Source organism: Oncorhynchus tshawytscha, linkage group LG11 (assembly GCF_018296145.1).
Source record: "Oncorhynchus tshawytscha isolate Ot180627B linkage group LG11, Otsh_v2.0, whole genome shotgun sequence".
NCBI lineage: Eukaryota > Metazoa > Chordata > Actinopteri > Salmoniformes > Salmonidae > Oncorhynchus > Oncorhynchus tshawytscha.
The window spans coordinates 23,007,400-23,026,512 of NC_056439.1; the positions used below are offsets into that span (position 1 = coordinate 23,007,400).

The 19,113-nt window shown below is 43.7% G+C and overlaps 1 protein-coding gene across 4 annotated transcripts in view; it reads right to left on the reverse strand.

Moving 5' to 3' along the window:
• The window catches only part of LOC112244937 (A-kinase anchor protein 6-like), a 176,472-nt gene that overhangs the window by 156,959 nt on the left and 400 nt on the right, over positions 1-19,113 (reverse strand). For 3 of the 4 annotated variants that reach the window (XM_042329930.1, XM_042329929.1, XM_042329927.1), the window contains exon 2: positions 381-773. In XM_042329930.1, coding sequence (XP_042185864.1) covers positions 381-728 — 348 coding nt within the window. In that variant the 5' untranslated portion in view covers positions 729-773. Of the gene's footprint in view, positions 1-380; positions 774-7,108; positions 7,262-19,113 lie in introns of those variants that run through there. The other variant, XM_042329928.1, reaches the window with a different exon arrangement.

The following is a 19,113-nucleotide window of genomic DNA, read 5'->3' on the forward strand; positions in this document are numbered from 1 at the left end:
CAGCTAGCACTGCAATGCAGTGCCTTAGACCACTGCGCCACTCGGGAAGCCAATTTTGGACAATTCTGCACTTGATGGTGTTCTTTGCTAACCTGGTCCCAGATCAGTTTGTGCGGTCTGTTGCCTGGCAACGACAATGACCTCAGGACCAAGACAGCACAAACAGATCTGGACCGGGGCCCATATTCATAAAGGGTCTCAGAGTAGGAGTGCTGATCTCCCTGTCCATATAATCTTATTCAAAAGTGAAAATCAACCATAGATCACCATTCCCTTTCTGAGACACTTTGTGACCACGGGCCCAGGGTAGTTCCTTGCTACTAGGCCATCTGAAACCAGAATATGAGATGAGAGTATATAGTGTGTGGAGGCCCACTCACCTTCAGCTGCACTAGATGCACGTCCACGTGTTTGTTGACGGAGTCCTGGTGGACAGAGTATGTGAGGTCCCGGACCCTCTCAGTAGTGGCCCTCAGCCACGTCTCGATCTCAGGCAGGTGCAGCACCACCTTCCAGTCCGCCCCCGTGTGCAGGGGAGGTGGCTTTTTGTTCTGATACCTCTGGGCCGGGTCCTTCTCCTGGGCCAGACCTTCCCCACAGAGACCACCCTGGCTGGGGCTGAGGCCTGCCTCCTCCTCCTCCTTAGGGCTGGACTCCAGGGTGGGAGTGACGGAGGTGATCATGGGCGAGACAGCCTCACAGGCCATGGGAGACACAGCAGCGATCATGGTGAATAACAGCTAGATCCTACAGCTAGATCCGTTCTCAATCAGCTGCAGAGAGACAGAGGGGAGAGATGGATGAAGGGAGGTAGGGAGGACAGGGTGGAAGGAAGGAAGGAAGGAAGGAAGGAAGGAAGGAAGGAAGGAAGGAAGGAAGGAAGGAAGGAAGGAAGGAAGGAAGGAAGGAAGGAAGGAAGGAAGAAAGGAAGGAAGAAAGGACAGAAACATTAATTAGTAACTGTAGAGCTGCCAGAGAATGTTTAATTTATACTGAGAGAAGCCAATTGGGTAATTTCAGATGCAAATCCATAAGCAGTTCCTTTCATGCTCTGCTGGGGAATAAATCAGCCATCGTGCTACAACCAGACGTCTAATATTAGCAGCTACAGATACCAATGAGAGCTTCTTAATCAGACAGCTCAGCTCGCTGTCTTGTGGGGGAGCGTATGACCATATTCTAATATTATCTTAAGACATGGGAAAAGTTAGACCCAACAATGTGCACAAACCACCCACATTAACTGCCTAACTGTCTGACTGTCTGTCTGTCTGTGTCACGCCCTAACCTTAGAGAGCCTTGTTTATTCTCTATTTGGTTAGGTCAGGGTGTGACTTGGGTGGGCAAATCTATGTTTCTATTTCTTTGTTGACCTAGTATGGTTCCCAATCAGAGGCAGCTGTTTATCGTTGTCTCTGATTGGGGATCATACTTAGGCAGCCTGTTTTCCCACCTTAAGTTGTGGGATCTTGTTTTTGCATAGTTGCTGGTGAGCCTGCAGAACTTTACGTTCGTTTTGTATTTTTTTTCTTTTTTCGGGTGTCATTTAATAAAAAATACAAATGTACGCCTACCACGCTGCACCTTGGTCTCATTCCAACGACGGACGTAACATTCCGCCACAAACGGACCAAGCAACGTGGTCAGGAGGAGAGGACATGACGGAAACCTGAGAGGCAGCCCCAAAATTAATATTTTTTTCTGGGGGGTCAGATGACATGGGTGTCGGTGCTGAAGGGTGAGTCCGAGACCGAGGAGGAATTCCTGGACCGTTTGAGCGAGGAGTGGTTGACACTGGAGAGGGACGAAAGAGTTTGGAGGGGTTGGAGTCTGGAGCAAGACAGTCGCTTTGAGGAGCGTGTGACCCTTCAGGCACCATGCTTTGCGGTTACACGTATCCACAGCCCGCATCCACCAGATTGTGCCGGCTCAGCGCTCCTGGTCTCTAGTGCGTCTCTTCGGCCCAGGATATCCTGCGCCGGATCTGCGCACGGTGTCTCCGGTGCGCCTTCACACCTGATTTATTCGCCATGACGTCTTCAATGAAATCGTTGAAAATACAACTTTCCAAAATACTGCTGCACGTAACAAGCGTCACAGCAACTCCTCTGATAGTCAAGGCGAGAATGGAGTTCGTTACATGTACATTTACAAACAAGGAATGGTGGTCCAACCCAAAACCATTACATACTGGCATTTACCTCAGCTCATTGGCTATCTACCCAGCTAGATTTCAAGAAGATCATTGGGCAGAAATACAAACAATCAAACGAAGCTTCACTAAAATTATTGGTGCGCAAGGTAGTCATTGCTTGTTGTCTTCAAATCAGTTCACTGTTTGGCTGTGTTGCAAACATCCAGAGGAATGCACTGAAACCAACCATGACTAGATAAACGATTGTTTACCGTGTGTAATTACGTCGAATGCTCCGTAAAAAAATTGATAGAGAGGGAATTCACGGCACAAACGGGTTACAAAATGTTTCGATTTAGGCTATAACAATGGATTTTATCAAAGAAAACGGCACTTCATTTGATCACTGGGACCCTCAGGAAGAGAAATAAGAGCAAGATATCAGAATGTAAGTCGTAATTTTACCTTCAGATGTGAATGTGTAAAAACTGTCATGGCGGAAAATGTTTTTGTTGTTGATTGCTCTTCTCAAACAAAAGCATGGTATTTGTTCTCTGTAATAGCTATTTTAAATCGGAAAACGTAGTTTGATTACCAAGATCCTAATCTTTTGAAGGATGTAAGACACTTGCATTTTCACTCTGAAATTTCCCCTGATGTTGATCCCTGTACGGGGATCGCAGCCATAAGAGGTTTTCAGGAGCCTTTTGGTCCTAGACTTACCGTGCGGTAGCAGAGAGAAAAGTCTATAACTTGGGTGATTGGAGTATTTAACCATTTTTTGGGCCTTCCTCTGACACCACCTAGTATATTTGTCCTGGATGTCAGGAAGCTTGGCCCCAGTGATGTACTGGGCCACACGCACTACCCTCTTTAGCACCTTATTATCAGATGCTGAGCAGTTGCCATACCAGGCGGTGATGCAACCGGTCAGGATGTTCTCGATGGTGCAGCTGAATAACTGTTTGAGGATCTGAGGACCCATGCTAAATCTTTTCAGTCTCCTGAGGGGAAAAAGGTGTTGTTGTGCCCTCTTCACAACTGTCTTGGTGTGTTTGGACCATGACAGTTTGTTGGCGATGTGGACACCAAGGAACTTGAAACTCTCGACCCGCACCACTTCAGTCCTGTCGATGTTAATGAGGGGCCTGTTCGGCCTTCCTTTTCCTATAGTCCACGATCAGCTCCTATGTCTTGCTGACATCGAGAGAGAGGTTGTTGTCCTGGCAGTCTCTGACATCCTCCCTATAGGCTGTCTGATCATTGTGTCATTAGCAAACTTAATGATGTGGTTGGAGTCGTGTTTGGCCACGCAGTCGTCAATTGCTCGACTATGATCTCCTCGGCCACAACATCAAAATGAATGACAGATTTTTTGAGTTACCTTAGATTAATTGACTTTTGAGGAAATGTATAATGGCTATGGCGTCTCAAAATGGACAAACAGTACTATTGCCGCTTTTTTCTAGTTTTTCAAGCAAATGTGTTTTAAGGGAGTATGAGAGCACACTTGTTCGGTTCGTCTAGCCGCCAGCCGAACTGAAGCTTGCTGACGCCTTTACAGAAGAGGAACAGGAACCGGAATCTTCCCCTTATCCTGTCGTTGGTTCTCCTCTCCTCCTAACAGCTGGGCACTCCGTACCATCTTAAACAGCTGGGGAGACAGTTACTGACTAACTGACTGACTGTTGTTGCTGCTAGTACAATCAAAGAGAATTATAGAGGGGACAGTGATTAAAGATGCAGTCAAGGATCTTAAGCACAACAAATTCATAACATATTGTACAAATTGGATTCGTAACATAGCATACGAATTGCAAAAATATATATATATATCTACAGTATACAGTGCCTTGCAAAAGTATTCATACCCCCTGGAATTCTTCACATTTTATTGTGGGATTAAATTGTTTTTTTGTCAACAATCTACACACAATACTCTTATGTTAAAGTGGAAGAAAATGTGATTTAAAAAAAAAGATTGATATAAATTAAATAAGTATTCAGCTCCCTGAGTCAATACATGTTAGAATCATCTTTGGCAGTGATTACAGCTGTGAGCTTCTTGGGTAAGTCTTTAAGAGCTTTACACACTTGGATTGTGCAATATTAGACCATTATTCTTTTCATCATTCTTCAAGCTCTGTCAAGGTGTTGGATTGGAGATCATGGCTATAGACAGCAATTCAAGTCTTGTCATAGATTTTCAAGCAGATTAAGTCAAAACTATAACTTGGCATCTCACTGTCTTCTTTGTAAGCGACTCCAGTGTAGATTTGGCCTTGTGTTGTAGGTTACTGTCCTGCTGAAAGGTGAGAATGCTGATCATTGACTACAGCTCAACACCACAATGCCCACAAAGCTCATTACTAGGCTAAGGATCCTGGGACTGACGGGCTGCCCCCAGGTGGGTAGGCAACAACACATCAGCCACGCTGATCCTCAACATTGGGGCCCCTCAGGGCGTGTCAAGAAGCAGCGTGGCTTGGTTGGGTTGTGTTTCAAAGGACGCACGGCTCTCAACCTTCGCATCTCCCGAGTCCGTACGAGAGTTGCGGCGATGAGACAAGACTGTAACTACCAATTGAATACCACGAAATTGGGGAGAATTATTTATTTTTTAATTCAAAAATAATAAAATAATAACAATAAAAATATGTAAAAAACGTACTTTCTACCATCTGAAAATACCTCTCATCTTTTGTGACAACTGTATCCTCTCCTTCAGTGTTGATCTATGCATGTAATTATGTTGACATCATTGATCTACAAGTCACTTTGCATGCCGAAGAACCCCAGGCAATATCAGTAGCCTAGTCAAACACGGACCAACGAGAGGTCGGCATATTCCTGATCTGGCACACCTGCGCATCACCTTCAGCATTCAAATGTTTGTAAAATGGCTTGCTCAATAGTAGGCTTTATTCCTTGACAACCAATATAATTTGCCAGGTAATTGTTTTATCAAATGCAGTGTTTAAAATGGTGTTTTACCGGAATAAAAGTAGCCTAAGCTACTACCAGAGACACAACTCTCATCTGGCGATAGGAAGGCTACATGCTATAGGAAGGCTACATGCTATAGGAAGGCTACATGCTATAGGAAGGCTACATGCTATAGGAAGGCTACATGCTATAGGAAGGCTACATGCTGTTCGGGGCTTTATTTTGATTATTCAGCTTCACCATCAGCAATGGTTTTGGTAGTTTTGCTTTAAACAATCGGTATTGTTTCCCTTATGGCTCAGCTCAGGCGCCTACACGCACACGCACACATCCACTGAGACGCATATTTGAATTTCGAATGGAAAATGAACGTGTTTATGCAACAAATGTTAGTGCTATATTAACTCGCATCGATTCGTTCCTCTAATCAAACCAAATCACTTCAAACTAAAACGTATGGTTCCTGTATCGTGTCGGAGCCCATGTATCTAGATAAGTATGGAATCATCTTCAAAGGGAAAGATACACATCCCTACGTGGAAGGTCATATTACAGTGGTCTAAATGAACCTCGTCTCTCTAAATGATTACTAAGGCTTAACATCTAATACCTAATATATTTGACCTATAGAAGGCACTAGAGGATATCCCAGTCATCATTAACAATGTGCTCCTGTGTATGACACGTTTCTTCTTGTATTACAAACCCAACAGACCTTAAAGCCACACTTCTAAATCTGTACATAACCTCAAATAGTGGGTCATCAACAAACATGTAAACAATGGAGCAGACCCTATCTCCTCTATCGTCAAATTATATCACTGTATGTACAACTAAATATTATATAGACTGATCGCATCAGTCCATGTTTGCAGTGATTAACAATATTGTCCAAAAGATTAACTTTCCTCTACACCAGTACAGCAGAGCAGTGTGATTGGAAACAACATTAGTTCATAGAATAGAGAAACACAATAGTACGTCACTGGAAATCAATGGCTTGGATGAGGAGACGCATCCTGCTGCTTTATTATGACACTATTACAGTGAGAGGCCTCCCATCTACCAATGAGAAGTCATTATGCACTGACTGATGGCTCAACCTACCAATAAGAAGTGGCTCACACGATAAAAGGATGACTCAATTCTGCATCTGTATTACCCTCCTGACCTTTCAGTCTCATCTGGAAATATCACTCTGCTCATCCTGGAGATGACAAAGCCGTTTTATTGCTGCTGCTGCCTCTGCTGCTACTGATACACATGCACGTGCGCGCGCACAAGCACACACACACGAATGCACATACACAAACGCGTGCACGCATGGATGCACATACACACACACACAGGGCCAGACAGAGAGACCTTGTAAATATAAATCAATTCCACCCACCTCTCTCATCTCTCTATTCTCGCTCACCTTCTCCCTCTCCTTCTCTCTCCCTCTCCCTGTATTCGCTATCTCCCTCCATTCTCTCTCCCTCTCCTTCTCGCTCTCCCTCTCCTTCTCGCTCTCCCTCTCCTTCTCGCTCTCTCCTTCTCTCTCCTTCTCTCTCCCTCTCACCCTCTAACGATCTGTCTACCCCCTCCATCTCTCATCAATCTCTCACACAGACATGGTACAATGCTAACACTCCTGTCCATGTGCGAAGAACTGCACAGGCAGCAATTTATGCCTCTGGTCTGACAGCATCCATTTTGCTCTTCATTCCACCCTGAGGTCCATCTACAATGAGGACATTAGTAAAGCACCTTGAGAAGCGCTCCTTCCCGACTGAGCATCACATATGAACACATACTATTGGCAGCTAGAATAGCACTGAGCTAAAACACAGTCACACACACACATAATAACATCCAGAGGCAGTGCTGCTGACACAACTCTCCTGACAAAAGAATTCCAGGCCCGACAATGAGGGATCACATACCACAGATGTGCTAAGTCCACTGACCATATGGCCCAGCATACCTCATTTCAAACCCTCGGCCCAAAAAAGGAAATCCCATGAGAAGTCGAGCAGAGCTTACCGAGTTCCATGTGAGGATAAATAGAGAGAGGCCAGGCAACATCAGGTTCCAGATAAGAGTATCCAATCCCTCTGTTTGTCAGACTGACAGTCAGCCTGCCTCTCTGCCAGGCCAGAGTGACAGACACTGCTTAGCACTGCCCTCAGCCATGTGGTCGTGTGAGTCTGAGTGAGTGAGTGAGAGAAAGAGAATCTCTGCAAGTCCAAGCCACTCCCATTTGAAACCTCCATGCTTCCTCTCTCTCTCTCTCTCTCTCTCTTCATCTCTCTCTCTCTCCTCCCCTGCCTCTTGACAGTAACAGCCCATGTCAAAGGTTTCTGCCGAGGCCCTTATTATGACACCCCTGAGATGATGCTGAGGGGGACAGTATGGAACTCACTGGTGTTCATGTATACCTGTCTTTTCTACTCCGCTCTCTGTATAGTTGACCTACTAAAAACACCAGGCGTGGTGTTATTATGGGGGTAGCCTTAGCCTAAGCTAGAAATTGACTGGGAGCCAGAACATGGAAGGGGTCAAAGTAAATAGAGCCTGTAAATCAGAGCCTATTAACTAATCATTGGTCAGGCACCGACATCCTGTCTGCCTGCAGAACCTCATCCTTTAAGTCATTTTATTACTGTCTTACTGGGCCGGATGAGAATTGGACCACTTTGACTCCATCCCTGTGATTCATATGGATGTCTATGAGCTAAGACTTGTGTCATCAACACCATCATCATCATCCTCACTACGCTTGATTTGCTGAATGAGGCCCTGTCTCACTCTGAGCTGTATGCTGCCTTGCAGAGTCAGGAAACTACCAGCCTCAGCCTCTTGAAGGGCTCAAAACCACAGATCTAGTATTAGATTACCTTAACACCAATCTAAATCTGAACCGTTAAGGACTTTAAACAACAGCTGATCTTAGATCAGCATCTAAAAGGGCTCATAACCACAGATCTAGTATTAGATTACCTTAACACCAATCTAAATCTGAACCGTTAAGGACTTAAAACAAAAGCTGACCTTAGATCAGCATCTAAAAGGAAACTTCGTTTTTCCTACTGTATAGTAGGGATTGCCAATGTTGGGCATAAAGACAAAGGAGGACATAGATAGAACCAGTGTGAGCACTGCAGCATATTAGCCTTCAGGGCAGTCAGTGGGCATGGTACTAACAATTACCAAGCCTCATTAAGAATACAATAAGGCTTTTGTTTCTGCTTATGTTGCCCTCACATCTTGAACAAACTACAATTTCATAGTTATTCATTTAATGTGTACACTTTCATAGGCTACAAATCATCCAAAACTAACAACAAGTGAGTGAGTGAGTGAGTGAGTGAGTGAGTGAGTGAGTGAGTGAGTGAGTGAGTGAGTGAGTGAGTGAGTGAGTGAGTGAGTGAGTGAGTGAGTGAGTGAGTGCGTGTGTGTGTGTGTGTGTGTGAGAGTACTATTCTTTGTGACAGTCACTGTAAACTAGGCCTTATCACCATTTCTGATTAATCTGCAAAACTCTGTCCCTTAATGATTCAATTAGCAGTCCCTAAATTTGTCACCCTCTCGTTCCCCTGGCTTCTGCCAAATGCAAATGACAGGCCTGTCATGTTCAGTGTTCATGCAGTGACATGGAATCAGCCGAGGGGTAAAAACAACAACGTGCCAACAATAACAATAACAGTATACTGCAGCGTTGGAATAGACAAGCCTATCATCAAAACTCATTACCCCTGTGACAGAGAAGGTTGCTTGAAACCCCTTTCACACACATGTATTAGACTATTTAACACTGAATCAAGAACAATAACCAGGATATGATCAGATTTAGTCTATAGAGAACAAATGTGAGCCCAGGACCAAGGCAAGCTCTCTAACATGCCTAGAAATGCTTGTAATGCACATTTTAGAGTGGTATTTTATTGTCCCCAGCACAAGGTGCACCTGTGTAATGATCATGCTTTTTAATCAGCTTATTGGTCTGCCACATCTGTCAGGTGGATGGATTATCTTGGTAAAGGCAAAATGCTCACTAACAGGGATGTAAATACATTTGTGCACAACATTATAGAGAAAAAAGCTTTTTGGGATATTTTATTACAGCTCATGAAACATGTGACCAACACTTTACATGTTGGGTTCATATTTTTGTTCAGTATATATCATTAATAAGCACATATGAGACAGCTGCCCATCAAACAGCCATAAGCTGTCCCAAATACCACCCTATTCCCTTTATAGTGCACAACTTTCAACCAGGGCCAACAGGGTCAAAAGTAGTGCACTATTCAGGGAATATGGTGCCACTAGGGACATATTCAAAATCTTTTCCTTTGCTCTATGGGTTCTAGCAGCATAAAACCACCCTGGAGTGATGAGAGAAACCCTACACCAGAGCACCTTGGTGGGAGTTGAATCCCCCATGTCTCTGGTGTCTTCAATAGCAGCAGAGTGCAGTTACAGTAAAGCCTGTAACATCGACATTAAGCCCCTTTAATTGCATTTCAAACCGATTTCCAGTCCACCCATGATTCACAAATACATGGCTATAGCATCACTTGGGTTACGTAATATGGGGCTGATTTCCAAAGCATCACCCAGAGATGTGTAGGCCATAGTGGCTATGACAAGGCAGAGGAGACTATGGCTCAGTATGGTGGTGAGCAAGCAAACATCATGACCTATTATCCAATAGTACACTGAAACTTCTGGGTGATACATCTAACTCTAGAGGTAATATGGAAATAAGGCCACACATGTTATTCTATTTTATGCATAATGAATTCAAAGATATTGAAATTTGGGGGGCATCAGTTCCCCTTCAAATAAAATATCTAGTGAACACTGTTGTTGGCTTGGAGAGTAACACCAGGGTCATGTTCAGTAGGCCACAATGTAGAACAATATTTTGCAATAGAAAACAATTTGTATTGGACAATTCATGCAGTACCTCCTCGTTTCACTACGATCTCTCTACTGAACACAACCCGGGTCACGAGCTGTTGGGAATAGGGATCCCACAGGGAACAATGTGACTATTATCCTGTCAGGATCTCTCTGTGGCCCAGGCAGTCCAGGACAGATTAATCATTTACTATTCATGAGGAAGATATGTTACATGTCCTATGGCACCCAAAATGAATCATAACATTCAGAGGGAACAAACACTGGATTCTACAATGATAATGCAAGGGCACAGTTGTTTTGTTGCTCCTTTAATAAATTCAATTTCAGCAGCTTGCTATAATATAGCTGAACACAGTACAGAGCATAAGGGTTTCAAAGCTAATGCATGTATAGCTACTAAACAGCTAGCACAAAACGTTCCGATATGTTTCTTAGAGCTGGGTGAGAGCATGGTTGCCCTAAGGTTATATTGCATACAACCTTCCCAAAAGGTTCTGGGAATGATGCAGGATGGTTCTATTTAAAGTCATATTCTCAGAACATTAAGAAAACATTCCATAAAAACCACAAGAAAACATTAGTAAAATCCTAAGAATGCTATTTAAAAACATATACATTCCGTTCTCAGCGTCACCAAACTCTCTCCAGCCTCTATCTTGTTAAGTGTGTTCAGGTGTGTTGGCCGTGCCCACTAATTGGCCACACCTGATCTTAATAAGTGCTTGTTTACTTTGAAATGGGGTCTGTTTGAATAGACTTAAATGAAAAACAGGAACATGGCTCGGATAGGAAAAAAAGATGGCGGAAGCGGATGATGGAGTGGATTCTGAATCTAAATGGTGGTAAAATCAAGGAGAATTGGAATATTGTCCAAAAGAAAGGAAAACTGAGCAAAGTAGAGTACAGTGATGATAATGTCACAAAGTATCTTGTAGGAGTACGGTGTGTAAATGAGGAGCAGCTGATCGAATTACCCATCTAGAGGAATCAATTTGAGATATGCAAACTGGTGGAGAGAGTGCTGGGTAGAGTGAAGGCTGTGAGGATCACGAGAGGCGGGTTGGTTTAGATTTGTTGTGCTGCTGAGGATCAGAAGAAAAGTGTGTTGCGTCTCAACCGATTTGATAAGTTTGAAGTGTCGTGTGTGTGTGTGTCTCTCTCTCTCTCTCTCTCTCTCTCTCTCTCTTAGGAACAGGGTACCCCTCAAGGGGGTTATATCTGGAATATCGTGGGAAGTAGATGTTGAAGAGATGAAAAATATTCCTGGAGTGATTGATGCACGTTGGATGAATCGTGTGGTGAATGAAGAAAAAGTGTTTTGTCTAACTGTTTTTTTTGTTGTTGATATGGAGTCTCCCTACTCAAGTGCAGTTAGGGTATATTAACTACAGAGTCAGAGCATTCATCCCAAGACCAATGCAGTGTGATCATTGTAAAGCTTTTGGTCATGTATCAAGTGTTTGCAGAAGGGAGAAGCCGAGATGTCCAAGTTGTGGAAAAGATCACGTGATGAAAATGTGACATGTTGCAACTGTGGTGGGAACCACAAAGCCACGTCTTTCAAGTGCCCCACAAGGGGGAAAGAGAATGAAGTGGCCAAAGTCAAGGCTATCCAGAGCATAGCAGCTGTTAAACAGGTTGAGGGTTTGAATGGTGCACTTGAAGAGTCCATGGTGGTGGATAGGCCTTCACTGCAGGCTGCAGCGGTTGCCTTTCACCAGCAGAATCCTGACATTTTAAAGGTTAAGAAGGTTGACTTTGTGGCCTTCATAGCTATGGTGATAAATGGCACTGCCAAGGTGGAGAGAAGGTCCAGGAAGATACACATCATTGTGGAAGCTGTTTCCTGGGGTTGAAAGATTTCTCGACGAAGGAGTTACATGGAATATTGTCATAAGCGGTACCACCCTATCAGGCTCTAGGCCTAGAGCCTGAGAAGGTAGATATGGAGAATTGGAAGCAGTAGGAGTTTTGTTTTGTCAGTGTACTATTTTTATTTGGGTGAAGTTAAATTAGTTTCCTTATAACCTATTGATTTTATTTTTACCAGAAGATCATAAGGGTTGAATCTTACTGACTAAACCTGATAAAAATCCAGGTTTATGCATGATTAATAACGCCTAAGCAAATTCATTTCCAGGTGTCCTATCTGTGCTTCGATTTCAAAACTGTTACCATAAGCTAGCAGTATTATTAAAAGTCTTTGTAAAACATTCAGTGAAAGCTAAGGAAGTTATTAAAAAATGTCAATCTTATCATTTCTGTTCTCAGAAAGTTAATAATACCTTCCAGGAAAACATTTAGAGAACGATAGTAAAATGTTCTCAGAACCCTCCTGCTACCTAAAAAGTCATGTTCCCAGAACAGGCAACATTAACCCTTCCATTCTCAGAACGTATAAAAAACATTCCGTTTTACTGGTCAGGAAACTTGGCTTTGTCCCCAGAACCAATTGGAAACCAAAAACATACGTTCCCACAGCTTCCAATGAACCAAATGTACTAGCTGGGTCCCAGTACTGTTGTAACTCACTAGCTACTGGTATGGTTGGACTATTAGCTGTGTAGGCCAACACCTAAACAAATACAGAGGATTCATTCAATGTCAATTGTTGAGGGCAAAACATTCGCAACTTCAATTAGTTTGCATTGGTTACTATACAGTTGGTGGCAAGCTTTACACCACTCCAGCCGACGCTTGGCATTACGCATTGTGTACTTAGACCTGTGTGCGGCTGCTCTGCCATAGAAACCCAATTCATGAAGCTCCCGACGAACAGTTATTGTGCTGACGTTGCTTCCAGAGGCAGTTTGGATCTCGGTAATGAGTGTTGCAATGGAGGACAGACGATTTTTACGTGCTACGCGCTTCAGCACTCAGAGGAGACATTCTGTGAGCTTATGTGGCCTACCACTTCACGACTGAGCCATTGTTGCTCCTAGACGTTTTCACTTCACAATAACAGCACTTACAGTTGACAGGGGCAGCTCTGACCTGTTGGAAAGGTGGTATCCTATGACGGTGCCACGTTGAAAGTCACTGAGCTCTTCAGTGCAGGCCTTTCTACTGCCAATTTGTTGTCTATGGAGATTGCATGGCTGTGTGCTCGATTTTATACATCTGTCATCAACGGGTGTAGCTGAAATAGCCGAATCCACTCATTTAAAGGGGTGTCCACAAACGTTTGTGAGTAGCTAGTGATGGGAAAGGTCATTCTCTCTGTGACCTTCATCACACCTTAGTTCTAGCAGGAACAGCAGTTCTGTTGGAAGCTGCATTCTCCCCCACATTGGTTCAGGTAGAGTAGTTCCAGCTTCTCTCTTGCTCTCCTTCCGTCTCTCTCCAATCTCTCCCTCCCTCCTTCTCTCTCTCTACAGAGGGACAGATAGATCTCTTCTGATCAGGGCCCTAGGGGCGAGAGGCTGAGGTCATTATGGCACATTTCTCTGTATGAAGAGTGGTATCTCTAGATACTGTACAAAGACAACAAGAGGTAGATGTGATAGAATGAGTTAGCTAGGGCAGGCTTTAACCTTGAGAGCTCTCTCTGACATCATTATTGCTTGTGAATAGATTGTACAATGCACGCAGTATAGTCCTCCTTTAATGTGGCACACCGTTGTTTTCTCTGGCTTGGCATCACTGAATGATGAGTCAAAGCCAGTCCATGTTTGAAATGCATGTTCACATTTCTTGGATAGTAATATTGTATATAGTGCATTCGGAAAGAATTCAGACCCCTTGACTTTTTCCACATTTTGTTACGTTACAGCCTTATTCTAAAATGTAATATTAAAAAAAATCCCTTATCAATCTAAACACAATACCCCACAATGACCAAGCAAATTCATAATAAAAAAAACAGAAATATCACATTTACATAAGTATTCAGACCCTTTACTCAATACTCTGTTGAAGCACCTTTGGAATCGATTACAGCCTAGCGTGTTCTTGGGTATGACGTTACAAGCTTGGCACACCTGTATTTGGGGAGTTTCTCCCATTCTTCTCTGCAGATCCTCTCAAGCTCTCAGGTTGGATGGGGAGCGTCACTGCACATCTATTTTCAGGTCTCTCCAGAGATGTTCGATCGGGTTCAAATCTGGGCTCTAGCTGGGTCACTCAAGGACATTCAGAGACTTGTCCCGAAGCCACTCCTTTGTTGTCTTGGCTATGTGCTTAGGGTCATTGTCCTGTTGTAAGGTGAATCTCCACCCCAGTCTGAAGTCCTGAATGCTCTGGAGAAGGTGTTCATCAAGGATCTCTCTGTACTTTGCTACATTCATCTTTCCCTCAATCCTGACTAGTCTCCCAGTCCCTGCCGCTGAAAAACATTCCCACAGCATGATGCGGTCACCACCATGCTTCACCGTAGGGATGGTTCCAGGTTTCCTCCAGACGTGACGCTTGGCGTTCAGGCCAAAGAGTTCAATCTTGGTTTCATCAGACCAGAGAATTTTGTTTATCATTGTCTGAGAGTCTTTAGGTGCCTTTTGGCAAAGTCCAAGCGGGATCTCATGTGCCTTTTACTGAGGAGTGGCTTCCGGCTGGTCACTAGCATAAAAGCCTGATTGGTGGAGTGTTGCAAAGATGTTTGTCCTTATGGAAGGTTCTCCCATCTCCACAGAGGAACTCTGGAGCTCTGTCAGAGTGACAATCGGGTTCTTGGTCCCCTCCCTTGGTCACCCGGGCAGCCAGCTCTAGGAGTCTTGGTGGTTCCAAACCTCTTCCATTTATATATGATGGAGGCCACTGTGTTCTTGGGGACCTTCAATGCTGCAGAAATGTTTTGGTACCCTTCCCCAGATCTGCGCCTCGACACAATCCTGTCTCGGAGCTCTACGGACAATTCCTTCGACCTCATGGCTTGGTTTTTGCTTTGACATGCACTGTCAACTGTGGGACCTTGTATAGACCGGTGTGTGCCTTTCCAAATCTTGTCCAATCAATTTAATTTACCACAGGTGGACTCCAAGTTGTAGAAACATCTCAAGGATGATCAATGGAAACTGTTCTGTTCTGTTTTATATATTAATACCTTTGCAAAAAATGTATAAAAACCTGTTTTCACTTTCATTATGGGGTATTGTGTGTAGATTGATGAGAATTTCTATTTATTTAATTTTAGAATAAGGCTGTAACTGTAACGGCTCTCTTCTATCTCCTCCTCTGACGAAGAGGTAGAACAAGGATCGGACCAAAATGCAGCGTGATGATGATTCATGATATATTTTAATGAAGGAAAACCTATACATACAAATCAAATCAAATCAAATTTATTTATATAGCCCTTCGTACATCAGCTGATATCTCAAAGTGCTGTACAGAAACCCAGCCTAAAACCCCAAACAGCAAGCAATGCAGGTGTAGAAGCACATACAGAAACTACAAAACTAACGAAATGAAATAATGAAAACCGAAACAGCCTATCTGGTGAAATACAAAACACTAAGACAGGAACAATCACCCACAAACACACAGTGAAACCCAGGCTACCTAAATATGGTTCCCAATCAGAGACAACGAGAATCACCTGACTCTGATTGAGAACCGCCTCAGGCAGCCATAGACTATGCTAGACACCCCTACTCAGCCACAATCCCAATGCCTACTAAAACCCCAATACGAAAACACAACACAAAATAAACCCATGTCACACCCTGGCCTGACCAAATAAATATATAAACACAAAATACTAAGACCAGGGCGTGACAGTAACGTAATGTGGGGAAGGGGTCTGAATACTTCCCGAATGCACTGTATATTTGGATGACAAGCAATCTCTCAAGGTTGTCTCTCCTAACAAACAAAAACATTGAAATGTTACATGGGAGTAATATAAGAGGGTTCTGAGGAACAATATGTGGTTCTCGGTTCTCGGTTGCAGAGATAAGGTAACCTCATATGGATAATTGAAGTCGTGGTACAGCAGCATTCAACAGTACAGTATAAACCCCTTCAGCCTCCCAGCAGGGCTCAGCTTGGCAGTGGGAGCCAGGCTGGCTGAGAGAGGGAGCCAGGCTGGCTGAGACAGGGAGCCAGGCTGGCTGAGAGAGGGAGTGGAGGAGTAGGAGGAGGGAGTGGCTCACTCTGACATGGAGGAGAGGAGACCGCATGGAAGTCACAATCTCAAACATGATTTTAGAGATCTATCCCACACACACACACACACACAGACACACAGATACACGTATACACACACATACAGACTCGCATGCACACAGATCTGCTATTTCAAGGCTTGGCTCAACCAGAGATCTGCTTGCCTGCTTTGCTTTGTGCAGGATCAGTCAGTCACTGTTCAATAATTCATTAGTCAGAGATAATGGTGGCCAGTCAGTCCTTCCTCTCTCTCTGACTGACTGGTGCTATTTTGGAATCACTGATTAGACCCACTCTCACTGTTTCAGTGTAGAGCTCCAAATATAAATACAACATGTCTTAGTGAATACTTGACCAAAACACTGACAAGAACCAGACAAATCTGACTCATAGTAGATTGGCTAGATACTCACTAGACACCATATTTACTTACTCATAATTTGCATTGTGTTCATGTATTTTTTTCCGCACATAATCTGTTACTCTTCTATACAACTTATATTGTGGATGCAATGGTGTAAAGTTTTTAAGTAAAAATATGTGCTACTTAAGTAGTGTTTTTGGGTGTCTGTACTTTACTATTTATATTTAACAATAATAATGTACTTTTTACTCCATACATTTTCCCTGACACCCAAAAGTACTCATTACATTTGGAATGCTTAGTAGGGCATTCTTAAGTATGATACTTAAGTATATTCAAAACCAAATACTTTAAGACTTTTACTCAAGTAGTATTTTACTTGAGTAAAAGTAAAGATACCTTAATAGAAAATGACTCAAGTATGACAATTGGCTACTTTTTCCACCACTGTGTGTCTATATTCTGACAGAATGTCACCAGGCTGTTGTTTAATAGTATGGCCCGAGGTCTAAACTTTACTTCATTCGTCTCAATCAATAGTTTGTTAACCCCTGACCTCATCAATCAATCAATCAATCACGCCTTCCTTTAGGCTACTATCCATCTATTAATATTCTCACGTGATTAACCTAACTGAGTCAAGCCAAACCAAAATGTACTGAGCTGGCCTAGATACGCATCCACCATATTTGCTGGAAGTATCAAGAGAATATGCAAGCCAGCAGGGTTTGGTTTGGGTCAGCACGATAGTGTAAAAAGGGTAGGAATGTGATCAGTGGTGACTGCCACACCCTAGGTGCTATTTCTATTAAATGTTGTCCATTATCAGCCCAGTCCCAGTGATCTGATAAATTAACGATGGAGAGGATAAAGGCTACTGGAAACAGAGTTTCAACAGGATGAGGAAACAGTAGGGCAGACTCATTCTCTAATCTCTTTCCTGTCATGATTGAGTCAACAATAACAACATCAAAGGATCAAATAGGATTCTGGGGCTGGTGGAAACCGACAGACAGAGACAGAGAGAGCCCACCCCACCCCAACACACACACACACACACACTTAATTCCCATCCCGTGGTGAACAGAGGTGTGAGGAAGGAAGGAGGTGGAGAAAAGGACACAGGGGACTCGCTCCGGTAATGGCTCCTGAATCTGACACCACACCTCCAAAACACATCATACAGTCGAGATCTGTACCAGGCTGTAACATTAACAACGTAGGAGACTGCAGCACATACTGAATGCGCAACGGGCTAGGCTAATAATAACCCAGAATCCTAGCATGTATAGTGAGCCAGGCCCCATACTAATTCTACCAGCTCTCACTGTCTCACGTCAGAATTAGACGTTCATCCATGTTTCTCAAACATCAAATTTCAAAGTTGTTCCAAACGTCAAATTTTGAAGCGTTTAAGATTAAGTTTAGCCAGTAACTCAGAATTTTTAAGGTCATGGTTAAGTTCAGGCATTAACTCCAAATTCTTAAGGTTAAGCATTAACCCCAAGTGGTTAAGGTAACGGTTAAGGTTTGGGATAGGCTTAAAAGAATATATATCAAAAACAACTTTCTATTGCTGGATTTGAACTTGCAACCTGTGGAATCAGAGGCAGATCCTTATGCCCATTGCAGTCCACAATGCCCTAGCAAAACCTACGTCTTCTCCCGACATCCTCAGACATGGACGGACGTCAAATACTGACTTGTATCACGGGTGACCTGGCTGTACTAATCCCATGCTGTGATAATGAATTGGACAGTGAACATGGACATCCTTCCTCTCAGATCTCTTTAGCTGTGCTGGCTGTGGCTGGAGGATGGATGACAGATGCTACAGTCTGGGACTGTATTAATAAAGTGTCTCGAAAAGGTGTGCTGATCAAGGATCAGTTTAGCAATTTAGATCATAATAAACATGATTATTTGGACAGGAGGAACCTGATCCTAGGTGAGCCGGATAAGATGCTTTATAAAAACGAGCCCAGGTCTGAGACTAGCCAAGCCAGAGCCATGATGATGAAGTTACCGAGGCATCCCCTCCCCACCCCACTATGCTCAGCATTTACTGGGCAGCAACATTCAGCCAAACCTTTCTCTTCTTCCCCCTTTCAGGGTGGGATTGAAAAGCAGCGAGTTAAGAAGAGAGGAAAGGGTGGTGGGGCCAGGGGTATTAACTAACTAAATAATGCTCACTGGGAGTTTTGTTTCATCATGCTCAAAACACACACACACACTCCAATACAGCTGCAGAAAGGAAGGGAAGGGTAGGGAACCTACCTCACACATGCTAGAGGGACGGGTGGAGAATATGACAATCACATCCCATAAAAACAACAGAACAGAAGCTAACAGAGGTAGCAGCCTATACCTAGGGCCTACAGGCTAGTCAAAGGAGGTAATGATCAGGCTATTGTCCATCCCAGCTGGGGACAAGGGCTGGGACAAGGGCTGGGGCTAGGGCTGGGGCTAGGGCTGGGGCTGGGGCTAGGGCTGGGACAAGGGTGTTTGTGTATGCGGCAGGCAGCCTCCTAGCTCTGCAGGCCAGGCCCCTTTAACAAAGCAGAGGGGCTCCCCCTTCTCCACTGCCTCCTTCTCTCATTCTAATGGCAAACAGCCCATTAAATCAGCCTGCTAGAGAGGATTAGACACACAA